A 22767-nucleotide genomic window follows, 5' to 3' on the forward strand; every position below is an offset into this window, starting at 1 on the left:
TTATCTCTGCCCCGTATTATGCCATAACCCCGATTCTCTTACCCCTCCTGGATCCTCCCTACGATGCGAAGTCGGTGAGCCTGATCCATCATCGACTGACCAGACCTGTTCCAACCGCCACTCTTTGACCTTGGACGTCGGGTGGATCAAGGATCCCACGCACTATGTCGCCTAAGTGCCTGCGTGGGCGGGATCCGCGGAAAAAAGGAAAAAATCCGAACCACGTTGCAGATAAAAAAAAAACTGCGATGATCCCTCCCCTCTCATGGGGGGGGGGGGGGGGGGGGGGGGTGGCGGTGGTTGGACCAAGTGAGCAGGCGATCGAGGAGGGGGAGATCGAGGAGATTCAAGGGCTCAATGGCGGAGTTGAACGCAGAACTCAGGTTGGCGCCATTGTTGTTTTCTGATCTATCCCGGGTCAGGTTATATGACGTGCAGTATCCTCCAGAGAATCTAGGAAAGCGAGGGAATCGTGATGGTTTGAGGGGGCGTAAGCATTCGTTATGGAGAAAGAATAGTCAGACGCAGATGAGGTGAGGAGTGTCGTGAGGGAGTGTGGGCCTGAGAAGGAGGAGGAGAGGGTGAAGGCAGAGGAGTCCCAGGCAGTAAGGATCCCTCCCCGAGTCCCTGCGGCGTTAAGATGTTGGAACGCATCCAGGTAAGCGGGGAGAAAACTTTTGACAGTAAGACAATCTATATTATCGAGTTTTGTTTCTTGGAGGCAGATGAAGTTTGGTCGAGAAGAAGAAATAGCATCGCGTACTAGGGAGCGTTTGTTAGTGTCACCCAATCCTCGGACATTCCAGGAGATCAGGGAGAAGGAAACGTTACCAGAATTCATAGATGTTAAAGAGTACACCAGCACTTAACATGGGGAGGATTACAGTACACAAAAGGAAAAGGAAGAAGAAGCAAAAGAGAACAGCTCCAGCTCCAGGAAGGACAACACGAGAAAGAACAACAGAACTACAGAGACAAAGGAGCGAGCAGGGGGGCATGACGCTACTGCGAAATAAAGAGAACAAAGCAGTGCGCGTAGTGGCCATCTCAAGTTCATGCATCCGGTCCTGCGAGCACCGAATCCAGCTGGCGAGTTGTGGCATTACGACCTTGTCCAGGGCGCGCACAGTGGCGTCGCCAAGACCCACTGCCTCTGCAAGCTTGGCAAGATCAACCTTTAAATTGCGCTATTAATGAAGGCCAATAATGATGAATGATATATTTTGTCAAATAAGAGTGAGAATCGTAATCAAAGTGACAAGGACGGAGCCATAACTTAATCTAAAAAAGGCAAACTGTGGTAGCAGCAAGCTAAGCCAGCAAGTAGCGTGTACTGCAGCTAACCCACAAGGCCACAACCAATGCCACGCGCTAGGATGTTAAGTAAGTCATCCAAAATTCCATGTGGCAAGAGGTTTAATTATGACCTTTCGTGCACATCTATCGTCCAAACGACCATATATTTCGCATGCAAAATATTTCTGTCCATTTCATAACAGAGTAGATGTTGCTTTACATTAGGGTCCCAGACAAAAGACTATATATTTCGCCACAAATTAGTATGCAAAATAGTTGTTTGAGATAAAATTTAATTACCTAGCATTATTCAAATATGCGTAAGAAATATATATTGCCAGTAAAGCTAAAACTGTTTTTGTTTTATGTGTACTCTCTAGCTAAAATGAAACTTTTCACCGGAGATAATGTGCATCAGTGTTGAGCCTTCAGTGAAACTATATTGATGGGCCCATGCATGCACTATGGTTTAGGACTGCACAACACCAAAATAAGTCGTTGTCATGAATGGACCGGATCCAATTTTCTGCTATCTATAGCTTTATTGATTTTGACATGGTACTAGTCATGCAAAATGTATCATGAACTTGGATTGTTTTCACAAAGTCACGAAGGTTCCTCTCAGCAGACCCGCCTCTACTTGCTGATGCTTGCGCCATCTCTTTCAGTGCCTTTGCCCTTTCCCTTATCGCCTTTGCTTTTGCACCTTCACCCATGACTAACTCAATGCACCTTGCCAACTCTGTCCCAGTTAGCACACCATCACCGTTGCGCTCTCCTTTGATGCCAATCTCCCACTCCTTGTCAACCAAATACGTATTTGTTGGTTGATCAAACATGTTTGGTACACCAATTATCGGCACACCCGATGCCATCGCCTCTATTGTTGAGTTCCACCCACAATGCGAGACGAAGCACCCTACCGCCGAGTGCGAGAGGACCTCCAACTGGTTGCACCATTCCACAACCATCCCCTGGCCTTGGGTATGATCCTCCAAGCTGTGGCTTTCATCATCCTTGCGCACGACCAGTAAGTATGGCCTCCCACATTGTCGCAATCCTCCAACGATCTCGTCCATCTGCCGCTTTGTGTACTTGGTTACACTCCCAGATGACACATACACCACCGACTTCTCCGGGTGAGCTTGAAGCCACTCCATGTACCTCTTCTCGTCGACGTCATCGTGCTTGAACAAATGGATCCGTGCTTCTGTCGAGGACCCAACCATGGGACCAACGGTAAACACGTCCAAGTGCCGCTTCATCTCCCTAAGCACGTTCGCCTCCAGCTCGCCAAATGTGTTCACAAGCACCTTAGGCCGCCATTGATCCATGTACTCAAACAGTTCTTGGAACACCTCGATGAAGGCCTTGGTGCTCTCGCTGCCTGACGTGTCGGTCAGAAAGGATGGGAAGTTACTTATCTCAAGAGGACGGCTTAGCCCGGGCAGGCACACCTCGTAGGCGGGGTCGGTGGCGTGGGAGGCGATGAGGTCGTCGTAGCCATGGAAGTAGTGGTAGGTGATAGCGAGAAGAGTAGCCGGCTGGATCCAGCAAATGGCGACAGGGATGTTGCGCTCCCGTGCAACGTCGAGCACCGGGAGGAGCATCATAGTGCACATGATGCACGTCACCGGCTGCCCGCGGTTGGCGAAGCGAGCGACAATGGCGGAGAGGCTCTCGGAGCTTGCACGGCGCCTGAGCGCCCTGTCGTCGGCGTCCTTGCCCCAGGAGCCGTCGTCGACACCGTCGGAGTAGGGAACGTACGAGATGACGCCATCGGTGGTGGTGGTCTCCGCCGTCGCGGCGGCGTCCGGTGAAGGGAACATGCGGCGGTAGGTGGCAGCCGGCACGGAGAGCGTGGCCAGAACGGAGCCATCGGCGCCGAGCCGCGCGAGACGGTGCGCGAGGACGCGGCCCGGGTTGAGGTGGCTTTGGAAGCCGTAGACCACCAGCAGGAAATGGTGGCGACCCTCATCATCGGCCATGGAGATCGCGGAGTGTATAACAACAGTAGAGAGAGAGTATGTGGATAGTGTGGAAACTTGAGAAGAAGGGCGAAGATAATGTGTGGTCGATGGTCATGGGATAGCATCATATATCAGGACTCAGGAAGGCAGGAGTCTGATTGATGGTGACGTGAAGCCATGCTCGATCCGTTGTAGTGACCTGTATGACCTTATCTGCTCTGCTCAATGATTCCAAGGATAGACATGCAGACACTTGTTCGTGACGTTAGCAGTGACATCTGAACATACTTGCTTACCTTGTAAGACGAAGTACTAGTAGCAGCTAGCAGGTCAGCTAGTGCAGCTAATTGGCCTTAATTGAGTGCTTGGATGTTGATCATAATCCGGCCGGATGGCGAGAGGTTTCATTAACCTTTCGTGTTTGTGCCTGTGCCACTTTAGGCAGGAAAAAGGGTACGTGCCATTGTCTGACACATATTATTCTTTGTTTTTTTCTTAAACTGCTGGCAGGAGCGGTGGGCATCCCAAACCCAACTGGATCACAAATCGTTTCAGCTTTGGTGGCCTCGTGTAGTTGCCCAACTTTGGGGTGTCAAAATTACTATAGTAACACTATAGCGTTTCATTTGTATTTGTGAATTATTGTCAAAATATTGACTAATTAGGCTCAAAAGATTCGTCTCGCAAAGTACAACAAAACTGTACAATTAGTTTTTGATTTCGTCTACATTCAGTACTCCATGCATGTACCGTAAGTTTGATGTGATGGAATCTTCTTTTTGCATAGTGCTAAGGTTTGTATTTTGGAGTGAACTGAGAGGCAAGTGAGGAGTTGGTATTCTTTTGGCTGTCCTGGTTATCCAGATGAGATTCTTCAGAGAATAAACTTTTAGACTTGTGGTCTGGGCTGCGGTGGAACCTGGGCCATCCAACTGTGAATGAACGGCAAATCTCCCGTTTCCCTTGAAAAAGCAGAGGCCGCGGTCGGCCTTCGGTCTTCCTCTTCTCCGGTTCTCCCCGAAGCCCGTCTGCCTTTTCAGTTCGCGATCGAGGAAAGAGTCTCGCGGGGGTTCAAGGAGCTAGGGTTCGAGGATCATCGGAAGAGGAGCGGGGAGGAGGGGAAGATGATCGAGGTGGTGCTGAACGACCGCCTGGGGAAGAAGGTGCGGGTCAAGTGCAACGAGGACGACACCATCGGCGACCTCAAGAAGCTGGTGGCGGCGCAGACGGGGACGCGCCCCGAGAAGATCCGCATCCAGAAGTGGTACAACATCTACAAGGACCACATCACCCTCAAGGACTACGAGATCCACGACGGCATGGGCCTCGAGCTCTACTACAACTAGCTGCCCTGACTCCACATGTCCCTCTTATCAGGTAAGAATCCCTCCCCGGATTCGGAGCTGTTCCTCTTCGTTCCTGCGCGCGTAATTTGGTTTTCCTTTGGTATGTTAGATCCTCTGTTGATCGCTCAGCTTAGCTGACTGAATTTTTAATTTTTGGGTGCGGCGTATAATTTCACTTCGTTCTTCTGATTTAGCCATTGCTGACTGATTTGGAGTACTGATGTGCTAATTCTTCTAGTTGTCATTTTCTCGGCGGTGGGATATATATGGTCTGAATCCTGATTGATTATGGATACGGCAATTGATAGGGTTAGCTTTTGGGTAGCTTTAGTTGTAGAATATTCAGCTATGCACATGAGTACATCTGTACATGACTGTAATTTGCTACTCTGAATTTCAAACTGGGTACCTGTAACAGCAAATGTTTGGTGATTGAGGGCAAGTAACCTGTTATGATAAAGTTCAGTAGCAGGTTCTGCAGCTGTTTTATGTTCAATTTGACTCTGGTCTCCATGTCCAGTTGCATTATTGATCCATGAAACCTATGAGGAGCTGAGGCTCAGTCAACTAGATGTTGGCGAACAGTGTCCAATGCTTGGCTGTCCTTGAAACATTTAATCCTAGGCTTAGTTATTTTACTGGTAGCTACAAGGTATTTGCAGATCATTTTACAATTATTGCATCATTTTACTGAAATTTTCTGAAGTCTTGCTATACTGCTATGTCCATTTTGGTTATAGTTATTGTTGCCTCTTGTTATGCTTGTCATACTTTTGTTGATGTTTACCTTAGTGGCGTTTTGTTTATAATTTCCTAGAGAAGTGATAGATGGTGTAGTTTTTCATTGTTATCATATTCAAATAGTTGCTTCTTGATATGTTCAAAACTGTTAACCAGCATGAAATTTTAATTGGTCCATTGATGTCTGCTACCTTTTTAAACCATGAAACTATGAGACTGCTTATTTATGGAGACACAATGCTGCTGTGATCCAATTTAGTATTATTATCTTGAATATTTTGACCGTATAATGTTTAGCAATTGCCGAATATTTGATTGCTTAGTGTGCAGCTTTTACATGTACAGTTTAGTTTATAATCTCTGCTTGGCTTTTTTTTTTGGGGTATGTCCTACCTGGAAGATCAAAGAAATGTTTGTAGGTTCTGATTTAGAGTTAACTTTGAGAGAGGTTTGAATGAGTCTTTGTTAGTTGTGGTTGTGGTTTCTTGGCTACGTGGAATGTTATCCAATTCAAGCAAGCCATCAGAACTTGGTTTTTAGTACCTGAATTTGTGGAGCAAGCAGAATAAAGTAACCAAAAAACATGGCATTTAGTGACAGTCTATTAAGCATCCAGCAAGAACAAGTCCTGGCAGCCTGCCCCTGCCCAAGAAAACCTTGATTACCAAATCATGCTTCGTTGGATATTGTAGTTCATAAGGTGGCTTATTTTTATATGCACAAAGTGAAAGTAAAAACTGAAAACTTGAAAGATTATCACTCTATCAGGAGAATGTCTGTCTACATGATTCTATTATATAGATTAGCTTCTACCTGTTGTTTAGTTTCAGCTTGACTAACATTGGCAACGCTATTAGATTATCATAACCTGTTGAGCTGTAGTACAATTATCAGTTTCTGTTTGGCAAAGTTGTGAGTTGGAATGAAATGAAAGGTGGATTGAGTAAGATTTGGGCCTTGAAGGATTTGGTTCTCCCATCTTTGTTCCTTTCAGTTGTTCGCGAGTAAGATGCATTGCATCCCACTTGTGCCAATTGAACATGGTGGTGATGGTGTCCTAATGTGGGTGCCATGGATTGATTGTTAGTACTTGACCTATTTAGATATCACATTTGACTCTAGATATTTTTTCATCGAGCAGTGCAGCATTTTGTGCACTGAAGTTTGGAAAATTATTTATAACTTGAAGCAATGCATCTTTGCTCTGGAGATGGAAAGCTTTTTATAAGTTCAATGCCGGTTCATATGTTCTGTCCAAATAGTTGCCTTGTGGGCATTGTCTGAACGTTTTATATTACTGGCAAGTTTGTTTGTGTGCTTGAATTTGAGGAGGCTGCCATGAACTTGTCGATTTCCCTGATATTAATATGTGGCCATGTGCTTGCGTAACTTTCTCTAGAGTAATTTGCTTTGGCGTTTCTGTTTATGATTTTCTTTTGACATAGTCCTCCACTAATCATTGTTTCATTCCCATGCAGGTTAACCTGAATTCTGAAGTCATGGGTGCAATTCCTAAGCTCACATGCATATAAGCAACCTCAGTGAGCTATGTAAGACATGGTTGTGCCAAACTATCAGTGACTGTTGACAGCTTCGCATATATTGTTGTGTGATCAACCTGCAAACTTGGTGTGCTGCTACTCGTCCTATAAATTTTGGTGCTTAAATTTGGTTGCAGTAATCGCCATCTTTGTCATGCGATAATGTGTCCTTTGTTCTGATTGTCCATGAGCTTCATTCGACGCACGTTCTTGTGTGCAAAACGTGTTACACGCCTGAAGGTTGGAACCAGACCGCCGCCGTGATCATATTGCTAATTACAGCCTGCACATCAAAAGTTGCTTATTTCTAACTTGATTAAAGAAAACAGGACGGCGATAATGAAAATTGGTGAGTCAATCGAAGCATGCATAGAGATGTGAATAAATCCGAAATCCAATGGTGTTGAACTGTAATGAAAATCCGAAATCCAATGGTGTTGTGGATTGGAAGCACGAGCTGAAATTTCCAAGCGTAACGGAGCCCAAAAACCCACCACCACATAAGGGCACCACGCCGTCCTCCCAAATCCTCTCCTACCCCTAATCCCCTACGCGCCCGATTGCCGTCGCCTCGCCGCCGCCGCCGCCCGCAATGCAGCCTCCGTCCGATCTCTCCCCGCCCCCACCTTCCTCTCCGCCCGCCGATACCCCAGCCTCCTTAGATCCCGACACCCCTTTCTCTGACGCCGCCCCCGTCACCCCCTTCTCCGACGCCGCCCCCGTCGACGCCTCGGACGCCGACACCCCGGCCCTCGCGCCAACACCCGACTGCGCCCTCGCCTCCGCCTCGGACGCCCCCGTCGACGGCGAGGACGACGGGATCAACAACCCCTCCGGCGGCTCCAGGAAGCACATGACCCTCGTGCCGCCGGCGCCGCCCAGCAAGAAGTCGAAGAAGAAGGGCGGCAACAGCGTCTGGACCCGGCCAGCCTCCCGCAAGGGCAAGAAGAAGGCCAGGCAGCCGGGCGGCCCCGGCCCCGGCGGCAGCACCACCGGCGCCCACCCCGGGCCCAACGCTGGCGGAGACGAGTTGTGCCAACTCGTCCCCGCGACCCGCCTCGCCGCCGAGCGCAACGACGACGCAGCTACCCAGCCCGTGCTCCTCTCCCGCTTCTTCAAGTCCGAGAGGATCGAGGTTTCCGACGACCGCCTCACCGCAGGCAGCACCAAGGGCTACCGCATGGTGCGCGCCACCCGCGGCGTCGCGGCCGGGGCGTGGTACTTTGAGATCAAGGTCGTGCATCTCGGCGCCACTGGCCACACGCGCCTCGGATGGGTGACCAACAAGGCGGACCTCCAGACGCCGGTTGGGTATGACGCCTATGGGTTTGGGTACCGCGACATCGATGGCGCCAAGGTGCATAAGGCTTGGAGAGACAAGTATGCTGATGAAGGGTACGGGGAAGGAGATGTCCTTGGGTTCTACATTTCTCTGCCTGATGGGGAGCGCTATGAGCCTAAGCAACGCGACCTGGTTGAGTACAAGGGAATGCCTTTTCATGTGCATGTCCCTAAGGAGGAGCAGAAGATACCGGATCCAGTTCCTGGTGAGTGCCTGTTTTAATAAATCCTGTAAATAGTTGTAGGTTGTTGTGCCAAATTAAAAAGCACATGCAGTTGTTACAATGAGATGGCTATGAAGTAGCTATTGCACGAATAAGATGTAGTTTCATGAAACATCTAAGGTGAACTGTTTCTCATTCTGTTAGTGAAATGATGTAGACAACTACTAGCAGAAATTTTTGTAAATGGAGTATTGAGATTTCAAGATAACAGATTCAAGAAAAGAATGTCTTGTGAAACAAGTAATCATGTCAATACTTTCTTTTACAGTTGTGTTATTTATGCAACAAATAGTTAGGACTGAGGAAAGTTTATAAATCATATGCATATATCGTGTACTGATGTTGAATTAAACAATTAAATGAACTGCTCATGCTTCATGAGTTTGTCGGTACATACTTGTCATTTGATTTTAGATTGGCATGGTGTTTTCCCAATTGCACAAAATCCTGGTCCCTCTTTAGGTGTTACATAGACTAGTTAAATGTGTATGAAGTCACCATATGTCCATGGCATGACACGCACTAGATTGTAGTTTCCATTTATCCATCTTTTAATAATTTCCAAAGCCCAAACTTAACGTGTATTGCATAAGTAAATCCTTACTCTATTAGCGTTGGAATGCTAATTGGGAATTCATCTTGCAGTATAACATTTTCCTTTGGGACTTTACAGTTTACTTGTCCTGTCATAGTAGCACATTTGCACCTTATAGTTGCTTCCATACATGAATAAGAAGGTACATCTTCGAATGTTTATTTCTTGAAGTATGTAGCTGTAGCTTCCATACATGAATAAGGTGCATCTTTAGTATTGATTTTTGTATGGTCTAATCAGAAATCCCAATTGGTTAAGCATAGAGGTTTTAGTTATCCCATGAGTGCTAAAATGTTTGGATGTTGTGTATTCAATATGTATTTGTTGGTGTGCCTTTTTGCATTACATGCATGAATAGAAAAGGATGTGTCCCAACAATGGCTCTTTTACACTTATGTTCGCTTGTTATTTTGTTTGTTCAGAGTTCAGACAATATAAATATTCCGTGGTTCTTGCATATGCAGGGAGTGAGATATGCTACTTCAAGAATGGGGTATGCCAAGGCAGTGCCTTCAAGGACATTCCTGGAGGGAGGTATTACCCAGCTGCGTCAATGTACACGCTCCCTAACGAGCAAAACTGTGTAGTCAAATTCAACTTTGGGCCAGACTTCGAGTTCTACCCGCAAGATTTTGGTGACCTGCCAATCCCTCAACCAATGAGTGAGGTGCCTTATCAGGCAGTTGAGGTGAAGAAAGAGGGGCCCGTCGAAAATGGTATTGCTGAAAAAACTAGCTAGTGTAGTTAACATTCTGTTTTAGCTGTATCGAATACCCCTGTGTCCCTGTGTAAACATCAAACAGGCCCATGGCTAGACCATGGTGAGGTTGGCCGCTGGAGTTGCATCTGACTAGATTGTATGCTTATGTTGTCACCGTTTAGCCGGGTGATGATGTTATCGTGTGCTGCCAGATAGTAGTGAACCGGTGATGGTATGTAATAGCAACCAGAGGGTGTTATCTGTCACTTGGCATGCTGCAGTAGTGGTAAGAAGAGTGGTAACGGGAGGTGGAGGTGGTGTTCTGGTGGAGCAGCAGGTGAAACCTTATGCTGGGAGTTTCACTGCTCAGGAAGGATTTGTATGGCCAGAATAGCATCTGCATGTAAATGTGCCTCATTTATATTCATTTTCCATCCCAGTGATTTAAGCCATCCAAAGGGTCTTTGCTAGTATCTCTGCACCTGTGAAATCTGTCTGGTTTCCTTCCGATATGCATGCGATGTGAATTTGTGATTGATAGAACTATTTAGATGTTTATTTGATTTACTATTTAACAGAACGCATTGCATATTTGTCTGGTTTCCTTTCGATATGCTCACATGCATGCAATGCTCGGGACTGTTGTCAAACAAATACAGTAACAGAACGCATCATATCAGTTATTCGTATGCCAATTCTTCTTAACATAGCCCCATGCAGTAGTTTACCTGTAGAACAAAACTAGCTTCGGGTGCTGGACAAGAACGTTATAGTGAGATTACATAGGAAAAATGCAAAAATGCATTAAAGACCTACCTGTTTCTGAAGTCTAGCCTACATTTCACATGGCATCCCGCAAAATTCAGCATGTGTTTGGAGGCACATACTATTCATTTTATTCCTATTCCAAGGGCATCATCAGAAATCCCTGCAAACATGCCTCAATGAAATGGGCAATGGCTTTGGTACTCCCTACTTTCAAGGTCAATTATAAGTAATCACATAGCACATAAATTTCATTTACAATTAGACAGAGGTCCATCACACAGTAGATCATGTAGATGGCTCCTAGAATAGAAGACTATCTATCCTTTTGATTTTTGAAACAATTGCACGTACAAATAAAAAAAAACGTACAATTGCAAGCTAGAGCTGCCTATTCTGTCGTCTTCATGCTGAGAACAAATACAATAGCCCCATCCTCATCATACTGGTAGCAAATCAAAGTATTGCATGCACTATGAGCTAAGACATGGGAATTATTTTATACAATTAGATGCCCACAGCCCGCACAGTGCAAATAACTAATCTCAACTTGAGTGCCATTTGATTTGTAGGTGGCTACAATCCATACAGGTTTCCACTTTGCTCAATGCTGCCTGTCGATGTTGCAACACCGACTCCACGCTATGCTCAGTCCTTTTCCGTGCCATTTTCCGGGAGATGTTTTTCCACTTCGATTCAAACTCACAGGCTGCAAAAGGGATGATAGAGTAATAAACAGGACATCCTGTGTATTTGTTTAAATTCGAATAGCAATTGACCTTTTCCCTTTTTTTATGCAGAAATTCCAGATGCTAGTAAGTACCATAAGCAGTAGATTATATAAAGAAACGTTTATGGATTGAAGCATTCCAATTTATTGATGATATTAACATTTTCATGTGTGAAGAGGGAACCAAAAACTGGTAGTTACTACTAACCTTCACTTCTGCTGACAAAGCCTTCAACAAGGCATGCAAGATTCCAAGGCCTTCCAGCAGAGGCAGCTTTTGCACCACCTTTTAATTCACCATTATGTTGTCTCAAACTGCAAAAAGACTCCCTGCATTAATACATAAATATGACTTCTATTTGTATGACTACTACTGCAGATCTCCATCCATTTTAGGGGTATAGTTTTTTTTATTTAGTTTTCTTTTTTACTATGCAGATAACACCTGTGCAAAGAAGGAACCTTGAATCTAGCTGCTCCTAGTCTTCGTTTTGTAGTTTCGTTTTCCTAGTATCGTCAACAAAGGAACTGGCGAACTGCAGAGCTTCCTTTTGTAGTTTTGTTTATCCCAACAATCACAAGTCACAAAGCAGCGCTAAACTCATGCAAAGCCGTAGAATTTCGATCATAACATCATCAATCATAGTGCTGGGCATTGGGCAACACTTTCTTGTGTCTGCAATCACAAGCCAAGTTCAGAGTTCAGACGGCTTTCCCCAAATGCTACGCAAACGCAGCCGCTGCAACTATCCTTGACAAGTCCAGGAACCGGGGAAGGAAAAAGGAGCAGGGAGGTAGGCAGAGAGAGAGGAATCACCGGCGAGGGAAGTCGGTGGTGACGCCGACGTAGGTGCGGGGGATCCGGGAGGAAGCTATCAGGTAGACGCACCACGGCGGCGGCGCCTTCCCCTTCGTGGCCCTCGCGGACGGATCCCCGGACGCGGCTGCCTCGCGGCGTTTGGGAGGGAGGGTGCGCGGGATTTTGGCGGCTCGGAAGGCCGCCGTGAGGGTCGTCATCTCTCACCTCGCCGGCGGGGCGGGGGTCCTCGCTCGCGTCGCATTCGCATCCATCCATTTGGACGAAAATTTACGAATTGGGGGAAGTGGGTGAATCGATGACGTCACCATCAGTTGAATGGGCCGTGATGGACACATGGTCAGTCGTGGGCTATTATCGTCCATGGGCCTAATGCTGGGCAGCCCATTAGTCCATTACTATCCTCTTCTTTTTTCCCTGCACAACAACAGAGACACAAAAAAAAAAAGTAGGAGCAGCAGCAGCTCAAGCGCCTCCGGAGCTCTCTTTTCATTGCAGAAACCCTCGAGAATCGTGTCGTATATGACTACATCGGGCGTGCAGCCAAACTCGGGCATTCGTTGGAGCAATACGTCCATGGCCTCACCCACCCTCTTAGCGTCACAGAGACCATTGAGAAGCTGACTGATGACTAAAGCCTGTCTTAAGGATGAGGCCAAAGGCGGCGAAACCCAGCTCCAGGCGGCCCATGCGGCAGAAGCAACCGATGAGGATGCTGTAGGTGCACAGGTTGTTCTTGTTGGAGCAGGCACGGGCCATCCGGTCGAAAAGATTTGCGGATCATCAGCTTTGAGAAACTGGAACACAAAGAAGAAAAAAAGATGTTGCACCTGATGACACGGTACTATCGCTATGTAGTCAGAGTAACCGGCTGTGCAGTCCTATTGATTGGTTAAACTAAGGTTAACCGCCTTCCTCCAAATTTAATTTATCACAAGAAACACAGAGCGACCTTGCCGCGCCCCACACTGATCTTTTGTTATTAAAGCTATAAAGGTATAGTGAGCACCAATAAGATCAACGTTCCACGTTGCTAGTTCCAGAAACTAGTTGATCAGAGCTCTTCTTGTTTTTTCCATGTATATGTTTCATTCACACAGTATTTTCCTCTGAGGAGCTCTTCTTGCTACATTGATTAAATACCAGTCACCCATTAATTTCCTTTAAGCAACCATCTATGACTGTTTCTTAGGAAGTTTATAATATGGAAACAAATACAGAGCAATGGATAATATGTTTTCTTCAACTTCAAATGCATTGGGCTTTCCAAGTTATTAGGCTCAGTAAATCAATTGCTTATTTCCAATGGAAAAAAGTAACTGATGTAGAAAGGCATAGAAAAACACCAACGTAGGCAGTGGATAACGGCAACAAAAAATATTCTCTTTTTTTTTTACTCATCACTTAGTATCACTTCTATTCCCTCGAAATAAAAACAAAAGGAAAGCTTAGGCTTAGGAATGGTTACAACTCTGGAAATTTATGTTCAGTTAGACAGACACTTGATTTTCAGTAGAAGCTAAGCTAAGCAAAGGCAAGGTTTCAGAAATGTGGAGGTAGCAACCACCTGATGTGTCTCAAATACAACTATGTCTTGGATTGAAACATGATACTAAGCTATCGTACCTAAGGCAGCGTCAGATATAAAAGAAACGTAGCTATCATATACTTGATTAATCTACATCTTTTGAGGCAGAGAAACAAAAGTATGCAGGTTAATTTGAATTGAGAAACAAAATATGTACGATGTCACTTTAATTTTTTTGCTTACATAACTTGAAAAGAAGTAAAATTTTGTCTACAGCAGCTTAACTTTAAGCACTGGGGAGTAAAAATTTATCTATAACATAACTTTAAGCACCAGGTGCGTAAAATTGATTTTGGACAAATGCTAAGATGACTAAACGGAATTAATATGACTACAACAATTGTCTTGCAAACTTGAATCTTGTGCATTTTATAGAATACCTATAGGACATCTGATCTTGCATATCTTGTGGCAGGAAGATGGTTTTGATGAAAGCGTCACCTCCCGGTGCAAGAGAAGCATGATGACAATGGATGGCTGGATGTCAAGCGTCTCAAACCGGTGCCTTCTTGGGAACCTCGTCAGGTGACTCTTCGTTTCTGCCTCTTCCGTGTATCACATGGGACATATTGACATGCTCCTATACTGAGTTATTCAATGGTGTACGGTTACATGTTCAATGTAAACAAGAGAAACTTCACAAGACCAATTTTACCATTCACAAATAAATGAAAAGCATGCTGATAACAATGAAGCAATGCCCATATTGCACAAATAGGAAACACGGAAGATCATGAAAACTACCTCGAAAGCACTGGTTTCATCATGAAAGACATATTGACATCCAGTATGATTTCATTATTCCATCCAACTGCCCATTAGGTGGGACAAGTTCCAAACTGCATCATCGGAGTTTTAGATTGCAAAGCAAATCCTATGATGACACCATAGGAAAAACTGCTCATTTTGCGAAGCTATAGGATTATACAAAGCCAACAAGTTTAGGCCTATTCAAAAATCGGCAAAACATGCCGTAGCGGACAAGCATAGGCTGCCTGTCTAATCGTCCAGCTCGATAATCTTCACAACCGATGAATCTCCCACCTTCTGGCAAACGACTACACGATCATGGGACTTGATTACACCAGAAGCTTTGCCGTGGTCAAGAGCAACCTTCAGAACTGACTCATTTGTAGCGCTGGTAGATTCAGCCTGAAAGACACAGTAAAGTAGGATCAGCAGTAAGGCACAAGTCACCACCCAGTCAGAGTAATAATAAACTCAAGCTGTCGGAATAAACATAGAAGCTCCAAACCAGCAATAAAGAATTCAAGTGCGTGCTTCATAGGTTTACTCTAGCCCTGTGTTGTAAGATGGATGGGTCTACTAGACTTGATACATTTTAGAAACCAGTAAAAGCCCAAGCCCCAAGTATCGAGAGGGAAAAAAAAGCCCAAGCCCCCAAGAACTTTAAAGGTGAACAAATATGTAGTGCATGTTCACAATTCTTGTAGCCAATAAAAGAAACTTACTGGATGGCGTGGATCGGCAAGCATTGGGAAGAGGCCTCTAACTATGAGGGATTGTCTTGCCTGCAGAAAAAGAATACAAAAATATGAGCTTACATCACCTAAAATGAGCACGTGTCTTTATACAAAGTACCAAAAGGTAAATTGTAAGGTTATTCCCTACTATTTCCATAGAATGTTAACATAGACATGTTTGCAATAGAACCAGAAGATTCCACAGATAATACATTGAGTAAATATCCACATATAAAGGAACTAACTTGAACCGAACAGAACTAAGTACCAGGGGGAAATAAAGAACCGGTGTCTATCAGTACAGCTTTCAGGAAGAAAAGTTAATTGCTACAACTATGTGAATTGTCCCCTTCCCCAGTATTGTATTGCATGTATTGATATGTTGCTCCTCCGCATTGACTTGTACAATGATGTTAAATGTTGGATGTCAATAAGAAAACCCTTGTAATCCCAAAGTTATATTTTTACAAAATCAATTATCAGCATGCTAATATTAGATATCCCCCGGATTCCACAAATAGATACATGTACAGATCAAAAACAAAAGACGAAAAGGCTATTCATGTACCTCAAATGCACCAGTGAAACTCCACCTTAGTTGGTTTGTCTTTAGACGGGGGATGACCACAGATAGAACAGGCATGGAGGGCCTGTACTTGGCAATTAACCTGCAGGTACACAGATAATATATGAGATTCATTTCTGTTAAACCACAAAATTGTACGAGCAATACCCATTTCTCCCTACCTTGCAGCTCGTCCAGAAGAAGTGAAGCAAATGATGACAGAGGCTTTAACTTTGATAGCAGCCCGTACCTAGAAAATAGTTATGGAACTATTTCAGACTGAAATTCATGTTTTACAGACTTTGTGATACTACTTCAATAAATGACAGAAAATTGATTCACATGTGAACAGTAAACAAAGATTGGAACCTGAGAAGAAACGAAGACCTTACCGCAGATGAAGCAATCGATTCCAAGTGGGACATAGGCTCACCCACATATTTCACAGTTCGCTTGTAGTATAAATCTTGATTAAAGACCTTTTCAGCCTGTGAAACAATTGATGGGAGACAAGTCAGATGGAGAATGAAAAAGCAGGCATCAGATTTGAACTAAGTATACTTGTTGAAAATACATTCAATTATACAGAAAACACAGAACTCGATAGGGATTTCACCTCAGCACAAATTCTCCCTACTGTTGAAATAGTCTCAACTGGATATAAACCACGGAGAGTCTCAGCACCAAGGAGAATGGCATCACTCCCTAAAATAAAAACAATTGGCTTTCACGATTAAATTTGTTTCAACAGACTTGTTTTGGTGCACGAAGGAGCAGGCGTGTGTCAGACTAACAAAGCCCAAGTCTACCCAATACTTTTCAGAAAGCAATAAAAACTGATAACTTACCGTCAAGTACTGCGTTTGCAACATCAGTTGCCTCCGCACGAGTGGGCCTGAGGTTGTCAGTCATACTGTCCACAACACGAGTGACAACAGCAGGCTTTCCAGCCATGTTGCACTTGTGCAGAGCAGACTTTTGAAACAAAAAGACCTGCGATACGGAGAGGTAAAGATCAAATACCAAATAAAGTAGCAGCAAAACAGGAACAATTCTGTATCTTAAAATTTTCTCAAACACTCATGAGAGCTGTGCGTCATTATATTGCAGATTGAAAAGAAAAAAAACAGCCCTTACAGTTATCTTAGGGGCAAAGACAATTATTGCATCTGAAAATGAAACAAAGAAATTGAGCTAAAAATATTGAAGACTGACACTAAAAGCTTTTTCATATTGTCCACCTTCCCACAACAGCTTAGGATTATGGTCAACTGGTAGATGCATGAATCTCAATCTGGTAACGAAGTCAAGGTTATACTTCTAGTGGTAATGACCTCGCTAGGCAATTTCAAGAAAAAATAATTGTGACCCACTTCAGGTCCATGTAGCGTGATGTGTGGTAGTAGAAGCCCAAAAATGAGGGGATCACTTAAGTTGCAAGACCTATATATGGCCACCAAGGTTTGCTTTGGGTGAACTGGCTGGTGCATGAATGTTTGTTTTGGGTGAACTGGCTGGTGCATGAATGTTTGTTTTGGGTGAATTGGCTGCTGCATGAATCTCAACACTAAGCTACCCAGAAATTAACATGCCTAAATTAAGTGAGATGAACTGCAAAAAAGTTATATGAGATAGACAACCTTCTCAGGTGGAAGATCAATTCCCAGGTTTCCTCTTGACAGAATGATACCGTCTGCCTCAGCCAGTATTTCATCAAAATGGTTCAAGCCCTGCAAAGTAATAATAGTGGGTTGATGGTAGAACAAATGATAGCCAGCTAATAAAGTAAAAAGATGTTTTCGAGAAAAAAGTAAAGTAAAAAGGCCATCTTGAAAATACCTCAACATTCTCAATTTTGGCAAAAATCTGAGTCTGGCTAAGATCGCCCAATTTTGAGAGGAACTCCCGTGCCTGTGTTGTAAAGGAAAAATACCAGCACTGTTGACAACATTCTTCTCAAGTACTCAATGCAAACAAACAAGAGATAATGTTTTAAAATATAGCAATGCTGCCTTCATTGAACAAAAATAGGTATTTCTTGGAACCTGGAAGCACATCAATTAAAGAGGGCAAAAACAGAATAACTCAAAATGCATCAATGATGTCATTAGTCACATACCTGCCTCACATCTTCTGCATGTCTCGTGTAAGACAAAGAGAGGAAGTCAATCTTATTCGGAGCACCCCACTTTCTGATAACCTGAAAGGAGCTCATGCATGTAAGTTTTAAGCTGGGGTAAAGGACAGGGCTGCAACTTTACAATAATAAACCTAATTCCGACCAAAATTTTTATGTTGTTAAAGATGACATTCTAAAATAAATGAAAAAGACACCAACACAGCAGTTACATAAGGATATATAAATCGCAATTTTAAGGGTAGCTCCTTACATCCTTATCCTCATCAGACAGTGTGGGTAAGTCAATATGAATCTGGGAGCAATGCAGTGTGAACAGTGACCCAGCCAAGGTAGCTGTATTCTTGATTATACAAACCACGTCATCTCCTTTAACTTCAGAAACCTACATCAGGCAGATGAGAATTTTTGGTAGCAGAAAACTTAGAAAGCAAACCGAATCCTACAGAATAGCATTTGAAACAAACAAAACGCATTCCTCATATGTACATCAGAGCAAATGCCTTTTTACCTCCAACCAAACTGAAGTAGTCTCACTGCCGGTGAACAAGTATTGCCCCACAAATATTGTCGCACCTGGTTTCACAGCCTACAAGTGCCAAAGATTTTGTTTTAATTTGACCTCTATGTGACGCGCAATGCAAAAAGGAAAAAAAATTATAGCAGATAGCCAGAGAATGATCTACTAGCAGTTGCTGCAGCTGATCGCCTAGAAGTAAATACAGCATAGGATATGAGATATGACAAGAAAAAACAGCATGAGAACGTGTTAACCTTGGCGAGCCCAGAGAAGTTGATGGGCAGCAAGGTGGAGGAGGCTTCTTGGCCCTGATGAGGTGTGAGAACAACAGTACCGTTCTCCTCAAGGGAAATCGTGGTTTCCCTCTTGTTCACCACCTGCAACTCCGGGCCCACGGTATCAAGCATGACCTGGCCACGGGATCCAACAGTCAGCTCTCGCTCACAAAAGAGAAAAACAAATCACATCGCTTCGCAGTGACGCCATCAACTAGTTGAGGATGATGCAATCGAGAGAGTCACTTACAGCACATAGCTTCTTGGTGGCCTTGATGGCAAGCTTGAGGTTCTCGAGCGTCTCCTGGTGGTAGGCGGCGTCCCCCCACGAGAAATCGACACGAGCGACTGGCGAAAACAAGAGGGGGAATAAAAATCAGCTCTGAGACTATAATAAGGTAATACTAAGAGCTCGTCCCAATGAAACAGTCAGAGTGTGGTTACCAGACATGCCGGCCTTGAGGCAGGAGGAGATGGTGTCGACGGAACGTGACTTGGGCCCGAGCGTGCCGACGATCTTCGTCATAGCCGGGAAGAAGCTCTATTTTTTTTTCACACACGATCAAAAATCAGGAACGATCCATGGTAAAGAAAAATCAGGGACGGAGGAATATGTTAAGAATCTGTTAAGCTAGGGTTCGCTAACCCCGCCCAAATTCAACGAATCTAAGCAAAGCGAAGGAAGGAAGGACGAAGGGGGTGATCTACTGCTTACCGTCTTCGACGGCTCCAGGATGGAGGCCATCCGGATGGGCTCCTCGAGCAGCAGATTCGTGGAATGCATCCTGCCTGGCTGGTGCTCGCGCTTCGGGTCAGATCGGGAGCGGGCGGGTGGCGATGCGGAGAGAGCTGAGCAGGCTTGGGGACGGCGGCTCCCCTTTTGTCCCCCCCTTTCTCTTCTTCTTCTCCAAGGAAGAAAAGCAAGGGAGCGCAGCTGTGGTGGATGCGATGCGATGCGAATGGCAAGTGCGCTGTCCCCCTCCGCTGCTGGACGCTTGATTAAGCCGATGCGATCTTAATTAGAGACGGCGACGGCGGCATATGCTGTGGAAAGGTTTCCGAATCCATGGTCCGCGAACGGTGGATGGTGACACGCGGGTTGGTTCGGACGGCGCATCACGGCCGCTGGTTTTACTTCGGCTGCCACATGTTTTGTTGGGTCGCGGCGTCCAAACCGACGGAACGGCCCAAAACCGGGAGCCTGTGGGCCTAGCGAAAGCTGTTGGGTTTGACGCATTTCTTCTCGTGTTCCAAAGCTCCATGCCTCTCTCCTCGGTCAACTCGAGTCCCCAGTCCCCAATTTTTGCGCTCCATTCTTGACCTTCTTTTCTTGCCGTCGTGCTGACCAAGGATGTTTTGGAGAAAATTCCTTGGATGTCCTCCATGTGCCATTGAAAATTTAGCGATCCCTTCGTTGCGACTAGAATTTGCGTTTCCATCGCCATTCTGTTGGATGTTGCCGTTATTTGTGATGGATGGAACTGTGGGCCCTGAGCGTCACTGACATGGATGAAAAAAAGCTTTGGTGTGTTTGGTTTTGGATGGGTGGAACGGGTTGGGTTCATTCTTTTTTTGATTGGGTTCAACTCACCTCGTGTTTAGATGAGAGGAATATATTCGTTCCAATTTTTTGTTTGGTTGAAGGGATTTAGAAGGATGGGATGGATGCTGTTTTAAAACCGTTATCAACGGGTCCCACCTGGTAGCTGCAGGATCCATCTGTCATTCTCTTTTCTTTTTTTACCCCACCTTATTTTCCTCTCCTCGCACTCCTCACCTCTCACACCACCACCTCCTCACGCCCTGGGTTTCTCTCCTCCTCCACACCTCTACGTCGCCACCGCCTGGACGGAGATGAAGTGGCTGCCCGGAGCTCGAGTTCTCCCGTGCGACCACGATCGCCCGGACCTCGGGCTCTCCCTAGCCGCCACTGCGATCACCCGAAGCTCCGGTTCCCCAACCGCCGTTAGTCACCCGAAGCTCGGGCTCTCAGCCACGGCCGCCCGAACCTCAGGTTATCCCGCACCAGCCGCCGCTCACTCTCTCTCCCTCCCCACGCCGGCCGTCGCTCTTCCCTGTCCTCATGCCGGCCGCCGCCCCCTCCCTCCCTCCTCGCGCCAACTCACCTGCCCGCATGAACGGACGGCGTTAATGTGGGTCAAGTGTGTCCGCTCGTTTCGAGCGGATGCATTCGACTCGTATCCTTAAGCAACATTCGCTTTAGGTCCAACCTAACCCATAGGACCGAATTCGTTCGAGTTCAGTTTGACTCCCAATCAACGCACCCTTTGTCCCCCCCTCCCCCCCTGCCAGCATAGGGCCGACCACCGTGGCCGCGAATAGGGGGCCGTGACTTGCGGCGAGATGCCGGCGCTGAAGGGCTGCGGCCTGTCCGGGTCGATGAGGTCCGGGCGGAGCACCGGCAGAGCGCCGGCAGGCCGGCGCCGCACAGGTCGTTTCCGTACTGGAAGCCGGCCTGAAACTTCGCCGCCAGTTCTTGGGACGAAGCAAGCAGAGAGAATCAATCAGCATTATTTCTTATTTCTATCAAGAATCGATGCGGCCGGATTAAACAGCTAAGCTTAAGCTCGCGCGGATGAATGAATCGATGGAGAGAGAGAGAGAGAAAAATACTTACCGGCGGGGACGCTGCCGGTGAGGGAGTTGTTCCTGACGTCGAGTGCGACGAGGCGGGGCAGCCGCGCTAGCCTGACCGGGATGGAGCCGAAGAGGTTGTTGAAGCTGAGGTCGAGGCGGGCGAGAAGCGGGAGGCCGCCAAGGCTGGCCGGATGGCGCCGGGTACCCGATGCCCGGCGGCGCCGACGACGACGGGGGAGCACGGCCATCATGGTGCGCTCGCTGACCTCCAGCGCCGGGTAAGGCAGGCCACGGTGTCGGAGTCCAGGAGCGCGATGGTGGCGAACACCAGCAGCGACAGCGCGGCGCGGACGACAGGTCCCGGGACGCCGCGTCGGGGTCCGGGGAGAAGGTGTGGAGGCCCCGGCGCGTCACCACGCCGTAGTACACGCGCCCGTCGCTCCCGACGTAGCTGTCGGTGAAGGAGGAGAAGGCGCCGCAGAGCGCCACGAGGGACCCGCTCAGGACCTTGTTGAAGGTGGAGCAGTAGATCAAATATACGTGGTCAAGAGAAAGGATTACAAGAATCCTGATCATCAACCCTTTTCTATCTTCGGTATCCAGATGAGCACAAAATTGGGTTGGGATGCAAGGAGCATGTCCATCGTCAACTAGAAAATGCTAAGGTAACTGTCACTGTCATCAGGAATGATGACGCCGTGCTTTCAGGATTCCAATTCCAATTGCTCCACCTCCAATATTATCTTCTGATCAAACCAGATTGTTTGTCCAACGAAACACATCTCGTTTAAACGTAGCTGGTTGCAAACAGAAAACCTCTCACTAATCGTCCATAGTGTATATACGTCTTCAATTTTACACAAAATTGCCACAAGTTTGATCAAGTATGGATGCCGTTTGGTTCATGTCCATAGGTGTGTGGGCCGTGGTATGCCACAGTCTCTTAACCCCTAGAAGAGCTCTACTGTATTCTTTACCAAAATTTACCACAAGTATAGTGAATGATTTGCTGGCTATAGAAGTTATGGCTTACCATACATTTGGCAAATGAAAAGTTGGAATGTGGTAAGGTACCAAACACGGTTACATGCCTGATTATTTTTGCTATCTTTCGACAGTAAACGCATACGATAAGTAGTGAGATGTACCTATAGACTTCGTCAATCTCAAGATCAGCAGCATTAGTGGGTGCATATGTGTATGAGTAGAATCTATATCGTGTTTTGAAAAAGAGATATAGATATTAATTTCACGTTATCAATAGGAAAGGGAAAGTCGTTTAAAAGAAAAGGAATAAAACACAGATGCAAGCACTTGGGACATGTGGGGGTGTTTGGGAAACACCTGTTAAAGTTTAACACCTGTCACATCGGATGTTTGGATGCTAATTAGGAGTAGTAAACATAAGCTAATTACAAAACTAATTGCACAGATGGAGTATAATTCGCGAGACGAATCTATTAAGCCTAATTAGTCCATGATTTGACAATGTGGTGCTACAGTAACCATTTGCTAATGATGGATTAATTAGGCT

At 45.8% G+C, this 22767-nt stretch overlaps 6 protein-coding genes across 6 annotated transcripts; 2 read left to right on the top strand and 4 right to left on the bottom strand.

Annotated features, from left to right (window-relative positions):
- Window positions 1–817: 817 nt before the first annotated feature.
- LOC101758865 (cyanidin 3-O-rutinoside 5-O-glucosyltransferase) lies at window positions 818–3373 on the bottom strand. The gene has a single exon (XM_004977456.3). It carries the CDS (start codon window positions 3282–3284, stop codon window positions 1830–1832), a length of 1455 nt encoding a protein of 484 aa, XP_004977513.1. The 5' UTR covers window positions 3285–3373; the 3' UTR covers window positions 818–1829.
- An 806-nt stretch (window positions 3374–4179) lies between these two features.
- LOC101759265 (ubiquitin-like protein 5) lies at window positions 4180–7049 on the top strand. Its single transcript, XM_004977457.2, has 2 exons — window positions 4180–4643; window positions 6832–7049. Exon 1 carries the CDS (start codon window positions 4205–4207, stop codon window positions 4610–4612), a length of 408 nt encoding a protein of 135 aa, XP_004977514.1. The 5' UTR covers window positions 4180–4204; the 3' UTR covers window positions 4613–4643; window positions 6832–7049.
- Window positions 7050–7317: 268 nt separating this feature from the next.
- Window positions 7318–10227, top strand: LOC101759674 (protein TRAUCO). The gene is made up of 2 exons (XM_004977458.4): window positions 7318–8441; window positions 9519–10227. Exons 1-2 carry the CDS (start codon window positions 7487–7489, stop codon window positions 9791–9793), a joined length of 1230 nt encoding a protein of 409 aa, XP_004977515.1. The 5' UTR covers window positions 7318–7486; the 3' UTR covers window positions 9794–10227.
- A 456-nt stretch (window positions 10228–10683) lies between these two features.
- Window positions 10684–12331, bottom strand: LOC101760078 (structure-specific endonuclease subunit slx1). Its single transcript, XM_004977459.3, has 3 exons — window positions 12067–12331; window positions 11458–11564; window positions 10684–11228 (listed from the first exon to the last, which is right to left on the bottom strand). Exons 1-3 carry the CDS (start codon window positions 12264–12266, stop codon window positions 11065–11067), a joined length of 471 nt encoding a protein of 156 aa, XP_004977516.1. The 5' UTR covers window positions 12267–12331; the 3' UTR covers window positions 10684–11064.
- Window positions 12332–14385: 2054 nt separating this feature from the next.
- Window positions 14386–19626, bottom strand: LOC101760769 (pyruvate kinase 1, cytosolic). Its single transcript, XM_004977460.3, has 16 exons — window positions 19351–19626; window positions 19080–19176; window positions 18886–18983; window positions 18615–18770; window positions 18352–18429; window positions 18094–18225; window positions 17823–17903; window positions 17543–17614; window positions 17344–17433; window positions 16552–16696; window positions 16320–16408; window positions 16096–16191; window positions 15886–15953; window positions 15707–15806; window positions 15127–15186; window positions 14386–14806 (listed from the first exon to the last, which is right to left on the bottom strand). Exons 1-16 carry the CDS (start codon window positions 19417–19419, stop codon window positions 14654–14656), a joined length of 1584 nt encoding a protein of 527 aa, XP_004977517.1. The 5' UTR covers window positions 19420–19626; the 3' UTR covers window positions 14386–14653.
- A 1213-nt stretch (window positions 19627–20839) lies between these two features.
- LOC101776985 (probable inactive leucine-rich repeat receptor kinase XIAO) lies at window positions 20840–21763 on the bottom strand. Its single transcript, XM_004978309.3, has 2 exons — window positions 21274–21763; window positions 20840–21131 (listed from the first exon to the last, which is right to left on the bottom strand). The coding sequence occupies exons 1-2, from the start codon at window positions 21482–21484 to the stop codon at window positions 20896–20898; spliced, it is 447 nt and encodes a 148-aa protein (XP_004978366.1). The 5' UTR covers window positions 21485–21763; the 3' UTR covers window positions 20840–20895.
- Window positions 21764–22767: the final 1004 nt, after the last annotated feature.

The sequence above is a fragment of the Setaria italica genome, chromosome VII (assembly GCF_000263155.2).
Source record: "Setaria italica strain Yugu1 chromosome VII, Setaria_italica_v2.0, whole genome shotgun sequence".
Taxonomy (NCBI): Eukaryota; Viridiplantae; Streptophyta; class Magnoliopsida; order Poales; family Poaceae; genus Setaria; species Setaria italica.